The sequence below is a fragment of the Sphaeramia orbicularis genome, chromosome 24 (genome assembly GCF_902148855.1).
Source record: "Sphaeramia orbicularis chromosome 24, fSphaOr1.1, whole genome shotgun sequence".
NCBI classification, from domain to species: Eukaryota; Metazoa; Chordata; class Actinopteri; order Kurtiformes; family Apogonidae; genus Sphaeramia; species Sphaeramia orbicularis.
The window spans coordinates 20,872,759-20,887,217 of NC_043979.1; the positions used below are offsets into that span (position 1 = coordinate 20,872,759).

A 14,459-nucleotide genomic window follows, 5' to 3' on the forward strand; every position below is an offset into this window, starting at 1 on the left:
TGTTTGTGGTGCAAGATTTTATCAGTTTGAGAAAGAACAGACTGTACCACACAACTTAAAAAAGGGGATTGGGAGCAGTTAATGCAGGGTTTTTTTAACCTTAGGGTCGGAACCCCACATAGGGTCGCCTGGAATTCAAATGGGATCGCCTGAAATTTCTAGTAACTGATAAAAAAAAATGTTAAAAATTAAAACTTACTAATAAAAATTTATATTATATAAAGGGTGGGGAAGCAAAATTTACAATGAACATTTAATTGTTTTTTCTCAGCAGGCACTACGTCAATTGTTTTGAAACCAAACATATACTGATGTCATAATCATACCTAACACTATTATCCATACCTTTTCAGAAACTTTTGCCCATATGAGTAATCAGGAAAGCAAACGTCAAAGAGTGTGTGATTTGCTGAATGCACTCGTCACACCAAAGGAGATTTCAAAAATAGTTGGAGTGTCCATAAAGACTGTTTATAATGGAAAGAAGAGAATGACTATGAGCAAAACTATTACGAGAAAGTCTGGAAGATACTATTAAAGAAGAATGGGAGAAGTTATCACCCGAATATTTGAGGAACACTTGCGCAAGTTTCAGGAAGCGTGTGAAGGCAGTTATTGAGAAAGAAGGAGGACAAATAGAATAAAAAGATTTTCTATTATGTACATTTTCTTGTGGCAAATAAATTCTCATGACTTTTAATAAACTAATTGGTCATACACTGTCTTTCAATCCCTGCCTCAGAATATTGTAAATTTTGCTTCCCCACCCTGTATATGACCTAAATGTTGTGTAACATTAACGTTTATTTGCAACATATTATAGCAAACTATTACATGATCAAAAAAAAATTAATTTTAGCCAAAAAATTTTTTGTAGTTTTGAATGTCTGGGATTGCCAAAAATTTGTGATGTTAAAATGGGGTCTCGAGCCAAAAAAGGTTGGGAACCACTGAGTTAACCACAAAATAACACAAGGAAAACAAGTTAATATTCATTTTTAATAACATAATTTTAAAGTATAATATAGGGAGTCTTCAAAAATAATAAATAACCAAAATCACAGCTTTCATGTGTCTTAGCATGCATGCTTTGGCAAAACTACAATGCAGCTTGTCTCTATTTGATGGCTTGTGACTAACCATCTTCCTCTTGTTTTCACTGGGTTCAGGTCTTCACATTTGAAGTGGTCTCTTACTTTTTTTTTCCCCAGAGCTTTATATGCATTAGTTGCAGCGTTAAGCACTTCTTCTCCCACACATTTCTTAACTATTACACAGCAAGAGGCTACTGACCTGCTCGGTAAAACCTTGCTTTCTTCCCTCTTCACTTTTCCCGTATGTCCTCACTTCCACCCACAGGTCACCCCACATGTCTGCAGTTTACTGAGAACATGATGCAGGCAGTGAGGACATACCAGTGGCAGTGCATCGAGTGCAAGTCTTGCAGTCTGTGTGGCACGTCAGAGAATGATGTATGTATAGCGACAGGGAAGGGAGAATTATTTATATCCTGTGTGGCTCCACAAATGTCAGCATTTATATGTTGTTACGAGCTTCCCTTTTTATGTTTTCTTTGAAGCTTACTGAATTTGACTTGATTTCTTTTTAATGACACAGCATTTCTGCAGCGAGCGTTCACCCTGTCACAGCCAGTAAACACAGGGTGCTTGTGCAGGTCTTAAAAGTCTTAAAAAATGCTTAAGAAATGCTGTTTTCCAGACCTTGAAAAGTCTGGAACTTTGTGTTTAAGTCTTTATAAAATATGGAAAAAAGTTTCCCCCAAAGTCGAATTTTAGAGTATGTTCAAAGGCACATAATCTTGTGAGATAAGAAATACATGAGGAAAACATATTAGTTTTGAATATGCAACAAAAAAAAGTAAGCCTACTTTAGTCCTTAGAAATAAATCAGATTGCAAGAAAACATGAAAAACTTGAGTATTAGATTCCACTGGTCTACAATTTTTTAGAAATGATTTGCTTCAGACATTAAATGTGCTAAATGTTACGTATTTTAATAAGATTAATTGGAAAATGAATGACAAAAGTGCCGGTTTGCTGATGTTTTCAAGGTATATGATAACATATATATTGGTTTCTGTACATTTATATAATAGTTTTATAAATCTTCTACTAAATAGAACCTGTAAAGTGAATGTATTCTAATGTGCAGACAGTGTTTTGAAGTAGATCTTGTAGCTCTGAGACAAATATTCCTTTTGAATCAAACCCATTCTCTCGTTAATTCTTGAATTTCACATTTTGACCCAAGGCTGTATCTTGGAAAGTTCAGCCAACCAACATTTTGACTTGACTTTTCTTTATCAGTGACTCTCATGTGGTAAAATTTCATTACTTTTATTCTGGAAGCATTTTCCTTGTAGACCAGTGTTCTAGGGCTGTCAAAATTAACGTATTAACACTGATTAATCCATCATCATGATTAATCTGATTTTAAAATTTTAACGCAATTAACCCATATGCAGGGCAGAATGACTCTGAACGTTTCTGGCAACGCATTTCGGCCAGTTTGTCCAAGTAGAGTTAGCGTCACGCATGAACAAATGGGTCGTTATGACAGGCAGCAGAATCAACCCATAAAAATGGAAGATGCTAAACAGCACGTTGGCCCTCTGGATGGAAATATGGGTACAATAAAAACCGAGACGGAACAGCTGTTTCAAGTTGTTTTGTTGAAACTGTTTAAAGTGGTTAATAAACATGTTAAGTGCATTTATATTCTCTTTTTTCTTGAGTCTGTTTGCTCATGCAAAATGAAACACGATTAATATAGATTAAAAATGAATGATATTTAATTGTGATTAATCGAAATTAACCCACTGCAACCCTGTGATTAATCTGATTAAAACATGTTATCATTTGACAGCCCTAATATATACATGAAAACAAAATATGACTTCATTTGCATATTTGAAAAGGAGTGTGAGGAAGTATAATTTATAACATTTATAAAAAAGTTGATATGATTTTGCTAATTGGTCGGTACTGGAATGATTCTAGTGAAGCTTGTTTGTGTGATATTCATGCACTTTTGTGAAATTTATATGATTTGAAAACATTTCTGTCAGTAAAACATAATGTACTGTTAATTATGCATTCATTTATTCATACATTTATTAAAATGACCTTTTCTACTACAGACAACAGGTACAGTCTCAACCAAAAAACTACATACACTGCAAAAATCCAAATCTTACCCAGTTTATTTTTCTCATTTCTAGTCAAAATATCTCATCACACTTAAAATAAGACATAATCACCTAAAGAGTAACTTTTCAGTGAGATATAACAACTTATTTTTAGACAATGGATCTAGAAAATCATGTTTCAAGAAATCTTACCAAGATAATTTTCACTTGTTCCATTGGCAGATTTTTTTTTTGCTTAATTCAAGATTTTTTTTGCTTAATTCAAGCCAACAAATCTGCCAATGGAACAAGTGAAAATTATGCAGAACTTGCTCCCTGTGAGCTTCAGGATCGATTTTAAAGTGCTTTTATTGGTTTTTAAAACTCTTAATGGTCTTAGCCCTATTTATTTATCTGATTTACTTTTAACATATGAGCCCTCTCGGACCCTCAGGTCCTCAGGTAGTAATCTCTTAACTGTTCCTGGAGTCCACACTAAGACTCATGGTGAGGCCTCATTCAGCATTTATGGCCCCAAACTATGGAACAGCCTACCTGAGGACCTGAGGTCCGCTGCGAGTGTTCATATTTTTAAAAGTAAACTCAAAACTTATCTTTTTAGTTTAGCTTTTAATTAAACCCTTACTGTAAACTTTACTTTGTTGCTTGTATTTTTATTTACAACTGCGGGACAGTGGGGGGTTTTGTTGTGAAGCACTTTGTGCTACATGTACCATGTATGAAAAGTGCTATAGAAATAAAGTTTGATTGATTGATTGTTTGAAATTTAGCAAAAAAAAAAAAATCTTAAATTAAGCAACAAAATCTGCCAATGGAACAAGTGAAAATTATGCAGAAATTTAGCAACAAAAAAAATCTTGAATTAAGCAAAAAAAATATCTGCCAATGGAACAAGTGGAAATTATCTTGGCAAGACTTCTTGAAAAAAGATTTTCCAGATCTATTGTCTAAAAATAAGTTCTTATATCTCACTGAAAAGTTACTCTTTAGGTGATTATGTCTTATTTTAAATGTGATGAGATATTTTGACTAGAAATGAGAAAAATACACTTGGTAAGATTTGGATTCTTGCAGTGTGAAGTCAAGGTCTTGGGGGGGGGGGGGGGGGGGGGGATAGCAGTTTTCAAAGTGAAATTTTAAATTGGATAAAGAGCAAGCACCCTATAAACATGGACTGTACTTCAATGTGCTTGATATTCTATTTGAAGTGTAAGAGTAGTTTTTTCTATTCCATATCACCTGCCCTTTACTGTTCATACATTATGAAACTGTTGCCTGTGTTCTGCCTGTACAGGACCAGCTGTTGTTCTGCGATGACTGTGACAGAGGATACCACATGTACTGCCTGAAGCCTCCGATGACACAACCTCCTGAAGGTAACTCAGCTCAGAGCCACTCTCTTAGGGCAGTGGTTCCCAACCTTTTTTGGCTCCTGACCCCATTTTAACATCACAAATTTCAGGCGACCCCAGACATTCAAAACGGAGACTTTTTTTGGGCTAAAATTAATTTGTTTTTGATCGTGTAATAGTTTGCAGTACTAAGTTGCAAATAAATGTTAATTTTAGACAACATTTAGACTATATAATGTAAATTTTTATTAGTAAGTTGTTTTTTTTTTTTTTTTGTTTTGTTTTTTTTAATAAATTATTAGAAATTTCAGGCGACCCCAGACATTCAAAACGGAGACATTTTTTTGGCTAAAATTAATTTGTTTTTGATCGTGTAATAGTTTGCAGTACTATGTTGCAAATAAATGTTAATTTTAGACAACATTTAGACTATATAATGTAAATTTTTATTAGTAAGTTTTTGGGTTTTTTTTTTTTTTTTTTTAAATAAAATTTGCTAATAAAAATGTACATTATATAGCAGTGGTTCCCAACTTTTTTTGGCTCGTGACCCCATTTTAACATCACAAATTTCTGGCGACCCCAGACATTCAAAACAGAGACTTTTTTTTTTGGGGCTAAAATTAATTTGTTTTTTGATCATGTAATAGTTTGCTAAAATATATTGCAAATAAATGTTAATTTTAGGCAACATTTAGGCTATATGACATAAATTTTTATTAGTAAGTTTTAATTTTTTATCAATTACTAGAAATTTCAGGCGACCCCATTTGAATTCCAGGTGAAAAGGTTGAAAATCACTGTTTTTAGCCTAAATGTTGCCTATAATTAATGTTTATTTGCAATATATTATAGCAAACTATTACACAATCAAAAACAAATTAATCTTAGCAAATAAAATGTCTGTGTTTTGAATGTCTGGGGTCGCCTGAAATTTCTAATAATTTATATAAAAAAATAAAACTTACTAATAAAAATTTACATTATATCGTCTAAATGTTGTCTAAAAATAACATTTACTTGCAACGTAGTACTGCAAACTATTACATGATCAAAAACAAATTAATGTTAGCCCAAAAAAATGTCTGTTTTCAATGTATGGGGTCGCCAGAAATTTATGATGTTAAAATGGGGTCACGAGGCAAAAAAGGATGGGGACCACTGCTATATGATGTAAATTTTTATTTGGAAGTTTAAATTTTTTATCAATTACTAGAAATTTCAGGCGACCCCATTTGAATTCCAGGTGAAAAGGTTGAAAATCACTGTTATATAGCCTAAATGTTGCCAAAAATTAACATTTATTTGCAATATATTTTAGCAAACTATTACACGATCAAAAACAAATTAATTTAGCAATTAAAATGTCTCTGTTTTGAATGTCTGGGGTCGCCTGGAATTCAAATGGGGTCACTTGAAATTTCTAGTAATTAATAAAAATGAAAACTTACTAATAAAAATTTACATTATATAGCAGACATTTTATTTGCTAAAATTAATTTGTTTTTGATCATGTAATAGTTTGCTTTAATATATTGCAAATAAACGTTAATTTTAGGCAGCATTTAGGCTATATAACAGTGATTTTCAACCTTTTCACCTGGAATTCAAATGGGGTCACCTGAAATTTCTAGTAATTGATAAAAAATTAAAATTTACTCATAAAAATTTACATTATATAGCCTAAATGCTGCCTTAAAATTAACATTAATTTGCAATATATTATAGCAAACTATTACACAATCAAGAACAAATTAATTTTAGCCCAATAAAATGTCTCCGTTTTGAATGTCTGGGGTCGCCAGAAATTTGTGATGTTAAAATGGGGCCAGGAGCCAAAAAAGGTTGGGAACCACTGCAATATAATGTCTGTTTTTATTAGTAAGTTTTAATTTTTTATTAATTACTATAAATTTCAGGCGATCCCATTTGAATTCCAGGCGACCCCAGACATTCAAAACGGAGACATTTTATTCGCTAAAATTAATTTGTTTTTGATTGTGTAATAGTTTACTATAATATGTTGCAAATAAAGGTTAATTTTAGGCAACATTTAGGCTATATCATGTGAATTTTATTATTAAGTTTTAATTTTTAAATTTTTTTTTCTATAAATTCTTAGAAATTTCAGGCAACCCCAGACATTCAAAACGGAGACATTTTATTTGCTAAAATTAATTTGTTTTTGATCGTGTAATAGTTTGCTACATACTGATACATTGCAATGTTAATTTTAGGCAAAATTTAGGTGATATTATGTAAATTTTTATTAGTAAGTTTTAATTTTTTAGCAATTACTAGAAATTTCAGGCGACCCCATTTGAATTCCAGGTGAAAATGTTGAAAATCACTGTTATATAGCCTAAATGTTGCCTATAATTAACATTTATTTGCAACATATTATATTTTAAACTATTACACAATCAAAAACAAATTAATTTTAGCCCAAAAAAATGTCTCTGTTTTCAATATATGGGGTCGCCAGAAATTTGTGATGTTAAAATGGGATCACGAGGCAAAAAGGTTGGGAGCCACTGCTGATAATGTAAATTTTTATAAGTAAATTTTAATTTTTTATCAATGACTAGAAATTTCAGGCGACCCCATTTGAATTCCAGGTGAAAAGGTTGAAAATCGCTGTTATATATCCTAAATGTTGCCAAAAATTAACATTTATTTGCAATATATTTTAGCAAACTATTACACGATCAAAACCAAATTAATTTAGCAAATAAAATGTCTCCGTTTTGAATGTCTGGGGTCGCCTGGAATTCAAATGGGGTCGCCTGAAATTTATAGTAATTAATAAAAAATCTAAACTTACTAATATAAATTGACATTATATTGCAGTGGTTCCCAACCTTTTTTGGCTCGTGACCCCATTTTAACATCACAAATTTCAGGCGACCCCAGACATTGAAAACAGAGACATTTTATTTGCTAAAATTAATTTGTTTTTGATCGTGTAATAGTTTGCTATAATATATTGCAAATTAATGTTAATTTTAGGCAAAATTTAGGCGATATAATGTAAATTTTTATTTGTAAGTTTTAATTTTTTATCAATTACTCGAAATTTCAGGTGACCCCATTTGAATTCCAGGTGAAAAGGTTGAAAATCACTGTTATATACCCTAAATGTTGCCTAAAATTAATGTTTATTTGCAACATATTATAGCAAAATATTACACAATCAAAAACAAATTAATTTTAGCAAATAAAATCTCTCCGTTTTGAATATCTGGGGTCGCCTGAAATTTCTAATAATTTATATAAAAAAATAAAACTTACTAATAAAAATTTACATTATATCGTCTAAATGTTGTCTAAAAATAACATTTACTTGCAACATAGTACTGCAAATTATTCTATGTTCAAAAACAAATTCATTTTAGCCCAAAAAAATGTCTCTGTTTTCAATATATGGGGTCGCCAGAAATTTGTGATGTTAAAATGGGATCACGAGGCAAAAAAGGTTGGGAGCCACTGCTGATAATGTAAATTTTTATAAGTAAATTTTAATTTTTTATCAATGACTAGAAATTTCAGGCGACCCCATTTGAATTCCAGGCGACCCCACATGTGGTCCCGACCCCAAGGTTGAAAACCATTGTCTTAGGGTTTCATATACATGGATGGAGGGCTAATAATATGTATATGTGTCTTGTACTTGTATGTTTGGGAGAAGTTCCATTCAGAGGCTATATATGGAGAAGAAGGTTTCAGCCTGTGTTTCTGTCTAACTTTCCACAGGGAGCTGGAGCTGTCACTTGTGTCTGGACCTGTTAAAAGACAAGGCCTCAGCCTACGGTGAGGCGTAACAGCCAGGACGTCTCAACACACGCATGCACTCAGTCTATATATTTGTACATATATACTGTATATAACTGTTTGACATGCCCACACAGTAGAAAGACTTAAAGCTTTTACTCCAGTAGAGCTGAACACAGGTACACACACACTCGAGCTTGTCTCTCTCACACACATACACACACACTGCAATGCGTTCGCAGGCTCAGGGCAGTTTCTTGTGTGAGGCGCAGAGATCCTCTACCTCTCATTTAGCCAAGCAACACTCCAGATGCAAACGGCATCAACATGCAATGTCATCCACAAGTCAGCCATTCAGTCGTTTCTCTACCTCGCCTCCCAGCAAATGCCAAGAAGCCAAAGCAAGATTGATACTGTGTTGCGCATAAAGTATGTACAGTATGTGAAATTCATGCTAATTTAGACCAAACATCTCGAAAAATCTGCACGGCGGCTGTTTTTTGTTTTTTTTTTCACGCTGTTTTCAATTTATTTCATGTGGAAAGTCATTTATTCCACAGTATTTGCTAAAGCAGCTCCCCCCCCCCCACTTTCTCTGTTCGAGATCTCCGTTGGGGGAACCTGAGTGGGTTTGACTGATGTTTGTTTAAATCTCCCCCTCCAGCTGTACTCCTCTCCTGTGTTTAGACTTTACAGTGACGTTCCTATTTTATATCTGGACAGACTCACTTTTAGCAACGCCATCATTCACAGATTTTGTCAAGCTTTGGAGAAATTTATGTCCAGTGCTAAGAGGAAATGGGATCATAAAACAACTGAAACTATCATTCCTTTTGGTACGTGGTAACATTTTTCATCCACATCTTTTTTTTTTTTTTTTTTTTTTTATCCTTTCGGTAACTAGAGAATCATGGTGCTCAGTGTAACATGTTGCAAAATATCCAGCATTTCTTGACAAAGACTGAAACATGTTTATATTCACTGTTATTTCTGTGTTTCTGTTATGGACATTATTGTAATAAGTAATAAAAACTTAATTCACTGTGTTCCTAAACACAAACTGACTAATTTGATCAACTAGTAATAATACAATGCAAGAATCTAAATCTTACCAAGTGTATTTTTCTCATTTCTAGTCAAAATATCTCATCACACTTAAAATAAAACATAATCACCTAAAGAGGAACTTTTCAGTGAGATATAAGAACTTATTTTTAGACAATTGATCTGGAAAATCTTATTTCAAGGAATCTTACCAAGATGATTTCCACTTGTTCCATTGGCAGATTTTGTTGCTTAATTTAAGATTTTTTGTTTAATTTTTGCATAATTTTCACTTGTTCCATTGGCTGATTTTTTTTTTTTTTTTTTTGCTTAATTCAAGATTTTTTTGCTTAATTTTCGCATAATTTTCACTTGTTCCATTGGCGGATTTTTTTTTTGCTTAATTCAAGATTTTTTTGCTTAATTTTCGCATAATTTTCACTTGTTCCATTGGCGGATTTTTTTTGCTTAATTCAAGATTTTTTTGCTTAATTTTTGCATAATTTTCACTTGTTCCATTGGCCGATTTTTTTTTTTTGCTTAATTCAAGATTTTTTTGCTTAATTTTTTGCATAATTTTCACTTGTTCCATTGGTGGATTTTTTTTTTTTTTTTTTTTTGCTTAATTTTTGCATAATTTTCACTTGTTCCACTGGCAAATTTTGTTGCTTAATTTAAGATTTTTCTGCTTAATTATTGCATAATTTTCACTTGTTCCACTGGCAGAATTTTTTTTGCTTAATTTAAGATTTGTTTTGCTTAATTTTTGTGTAATTTTCACTTGTTCCATTGGCAGATTTTTTTTTTTTTTTTTGCTTAATTCAAGATTTCTTTGCTTAATTCAAGCAAAAAAAAATCAGCCAATGGAACAAGTGAAAATTATCTTGGTAAGATTTCTTGAAATAAGACTTTCAAGATGTATTGTCTAAAAGTAAGTTCTTTTATCTCACAAGTTATTATGTCTTATTTTAAGTGTGATGAGATATTTTGACTAGAAATGCAAAAAATTCACTTGGTAAGGTTTAGATTTTTGCTGTGTATATTGGAACGTATGGAGCTATGTTGAAATAAATATAAACTGCAGCTGCATGTGGTTATAGTTAGTGATAAATCCAGGTAGTATAAGGGCATACAAAGTGATTGGACTTGTTTAAAAACTACAAGTCTGGTTTGGTTGCTCAGCTAAGATGTGACAGTTATCAGTTTACCAAACACATGAGAGGTCACAAATAATTTGCAATGTGCGAGTGAAATGTGTTTATTGTTAAACCTTCCACTCTTTGGCTCATAACTGTGTGGTGAAAATCTGAGAAAAAAATGGTATAGTGTAGGTAAAAATCTAAAATCATGCATAATTCTTCATGCAGTTTATTTTGTATCCTGGGCATTTTTATTACGTGTTGGTTAAGTGATATATTTGAATATTGGAACACAGAGCTTTCAATGCCTCCTCTTATAGTGTGGTTTTACACTGAGCAGTATGATGAAGAAGAAACACAGAGAATATGCTCAGAAATGTACAAATAAAACCCATTATGAATGCGTTATGTGCAGGCCTGGACAGGATATCACATTCTACATTTGTGCTTTGTTTTGTGAATTTGTGTTTGATATTGCTTTTTTTTACAGACAATCATGACCTAGTTTAGAAACATAATGTTATTGAGGACATACAGATGGATTTATGTGCTCTTCCAAGGTGGGCATAGTGGCCCTCTGTGTCTTCCTTTTTAAAACGTCTTTGCTGGTTTTGTTATTCGATTCCATCACCACACAGTGGTTAAAGGTGTTTGTTGTATTTTGTTAATGTAATGTTTTGTTTTGTGTTGAAATAAAGACTTTTTCACAAATCATCTTACCTTGTATCAGTGGGTGGGGGTGTAGTAAGAATGTACAAGGAATATACCAGGAATTCCATTCATCTTTCTGGTTGTGACACATGTTCTTCATCATTAGGAGAAATACAGTGCACAGTTTGATGCAGGAATTTAAATTTTTTGATTTTTTTTTTTTTTGTACAAATTTTTGAAAATTTATTCGTAGAACATTTGTCCAACCCATTTCTCTGACACTATTCACCCGATTTTTTTTTTTTTCCAAATTGAACACACATGTTTTTTACATGTGCCTTTCTCACACTTTTTTGCATTTTTTTGGTGGCATATTTTTAAAAAGTTTTGAAAAGAATGAAAGTTTAGACCAGGGGTGTCAAACTCATTTTAGTTCAGGGGCCACATTCAGCCCAATTTGATCTCAAGTGGGCCGAACCAGTAAAATGATAACAGTGAAAAAAGTACAATTATATTATGATCAAGTTTACATCAACAAAGTTTCCTTAAAAATTCTAAATAACATGAACAACTTGAATTGCCTTAAGAAAAACAAGTGCCATTTTAACAATATTCTGCCTCGGTTTATCAGTTTATCATTTACATGTGCATTACAATTTACAAAACATTTAGTAACAGGCAGAATATTGGTAAAATTGCATTTAGTTTTCTTAAGACATTGCAGTTTGTTCATATTTGTTCAGGCTATTCACATTTTTTGTAAAAGTATAGTTTGGTAATGTAAACATTTTCATGTAATTTTACTTTTTTACACCACAAAAAAAAAAAAAAAAAAAAAAAAAAAAAAAAAAAAAAATTTGGGGTGGGTCATTATTTATTTGGGTGGGGGGGGTCATTATTTATAGGTTATTATAATAAATGCGTGTTTCTTTGCTTAAAAAAGTAAACGAACGGCGTTCAGCTGAGTGGACATTTGTGTAGCACCATAGAAAACAGGTTCATTTAAAAAAAAAAAAAAGAACATTGTTTTTTTTCATGCCTAAAAAGGAATAAAAACACTCAGGAAAAAAAAAATCTTGATTAAGGTTCTCATAATTCATGCGTGAAAGGGTTAATTTGGTTTTGATCTTGTAATAGTTTGCTATACTATGTTGCAAATAAACATTAATTTTAGACACATTTAGTCTATATAATGTATATTATTCTGGACGGAGGCAGAAAAGCCAGGTGTAGATTACTGCACAAAGTGAGAATTTTATTTTCCTTGGTCAGGATATGTACAGTCAGTCCAGCTTGGATTTACAAGGCTGACAATTAATACTGAACAAACAAGAACTCAAACTATGAATTATGTAAGAGCTGCAGCATCTGAAACCGACCACAATGAACATTTGAAAGATAAACAGAACCACAGTGCTTCAGTTTCAGACTCACAGTTTGTCATGTCTTTTATGGATTGGGATTGTCTCTCAACGCACCATATATTTTTTATTTGGATTTTTTTTCTTTATTTTTATCAATTACTAAAAATTTCAGGTGACCCTACATGGGTTCTGACCCCAAGGTTGAAAAACACTGATCTGCAGCATGGATATACAGTACACTCAACAGGTTATAGGTTCATTATTCTCATAAAAATGATGTATATGTTGTGGAATCAACTGACAAAGTGGATTTGTTTGTTGAACTTATTTGTGATTCAATAATATGGTGGAACAGGACTAACTATTGGCCTTGGCCTCTTTGAGTGCCCTTCTGGTTACATACAGAATACGTCACCTCCACAGATTGAACATGATAAGTCAGAACCCACTGCCAAATACAGATCTGTGTGCACTTCCACTAAACTACCACTGGGGGGTGCTATTGGACTGCAGAACAGCTCCTGATAACACCTTCACCTCACTTCACCTCAATTACAACACACTCCAGAGTGTGTTTTTAGTGGCATCAGTTCTTGATTTTGGACACTGAGTCATGAACACATCACTGTCGACCAGGGGTGTCAAACTCATTTTAGTTCAGGGGCCACGTTCAGCCCAATTTGATCTCAAGTGGGCCGGACCAGTAAAATAATAACTGTGAAAAATGTAAAATTATATTATGATCAGGTTTACATCTATAAAGTTTCCATAAAAATCTGAATAACATGAACAACTTGAATTGTCTTAAGAAAAACAAGTGCAATTTTTTACAATATTCTGCCTCGGTTTATCAGTTTATCGTTTACATGTGCATTACAATCGCACAAAACATTTTGTAACAGGCAGAATATGGTAAAATTGCGTTTACTTTTCTTAAGACATTGCCGTTTGTTCATATTTGTTCAGGTTATTCACATTTTTTGTAAAAGTATAGTTTGATAATGTAAACATTTTCATATAATTTTACTTTTTTACACCAAAAAAAAAAAAACCCAGAAAATTTGGGGTTGTCATTATTTATAGGTTATTATGATAATATTTTACTGGGCTGACCTACTTGAAATCTAATTGGACTGTATGTGTCTGTATGTGGAACCTGAATTAACCCTCCGGTGTCCCATCCAGCAGGGCCCCTATTAAGCACCAAGTGTGCCATTTTGGCACACTTGTGGAATAATGTCAAAAATTTTTCATACAGTTTGTTTTTAATTCTTTTACGCTTTTTTTTTTTTTATATTTCATCAACTTGAGCCATAAATAAAAATACCAAATACTCAATAATTGTCACATTTTTTTAACCTTTTAAATGCTGTGTTTGTAATGTAAACAAACCATTTTTTTAGATGCAAAAAACACAAAAAAATATTTTTTTTCAATATACTACTTGAAAAGTGAATCACATATTATTTGATTTTTACATCCTGGCATATGTCAATAATTAACTCCAACACTGGTTAATTTGCATTATTATTTTTGGCGCTAGGTCAAATGTTCAAAAAAACTAGCATCTGTCAACAAGTGTGCAAAAATGCACACCTATGACTCAAACTATTAAATATTATATATTGATTTATTTTTCTGCTCTAATTTGATTTTATTTTGGTAAATAAAGGTCAGCCCTAATCATACATATCAAAAGATCATTTATTTTACATTTTTTTAACCCTTTAAATGATCTCTTTTCATCATGATGTCACTACATTTTTTGATGCAAAAAACACAAAATATGTTTTTTTTTTTTTCAAAATACTACATAAAAATTGGATTACATATTATTTGATTTTTGCAGCCCGGCATATGTCAATGATTAACAGCAACATTAACAACGTTAATAAATTAATTTAGACCCTCACCTCTCAAATGAAGCCCAGATATCAGTAAAAACAGGATTTATGCCTTAATAGCTTTC

The 14,459-nt window shown here is 32.2% G+C and overlaps 1 protein-coding gene across 4 annotated transcripts in view; it reads left to right on the forward strand.

Moving 5' to 3' along the window:
* dpf3 (double PHD fingers 3) overlaps positions 1–8,793 on the forward strand; it is a 43,600-nt gene extending 34,807 nt beyond the window's left edge. For all 4 annotated transcript variants that reach the window (XM_030128554.1, XM_030128556.1, XM_030128555.1 and 1 more), the window contains 3 exons: positions 1,360–1,472; positions 4,464–4,545; positions 8,275–8,793. In XM_030128554.1, the coding sequence (XP_029984414.1) occupies positions 1,360–1,472; positions 4,464–4,545; positions 8,275–8,342 (263 nt within the window). In that variant the 3' untranslated portion in view covers positions 8,343–8,793. The remainder of the gene's footprint in view (positions 1–1,359; positions 1,473–4,463; positions 4,546–8,274) is intronic.
* The last annotated feature ends 5,666 nt before the right edge of the window (positions 8,794–14,459 follow it).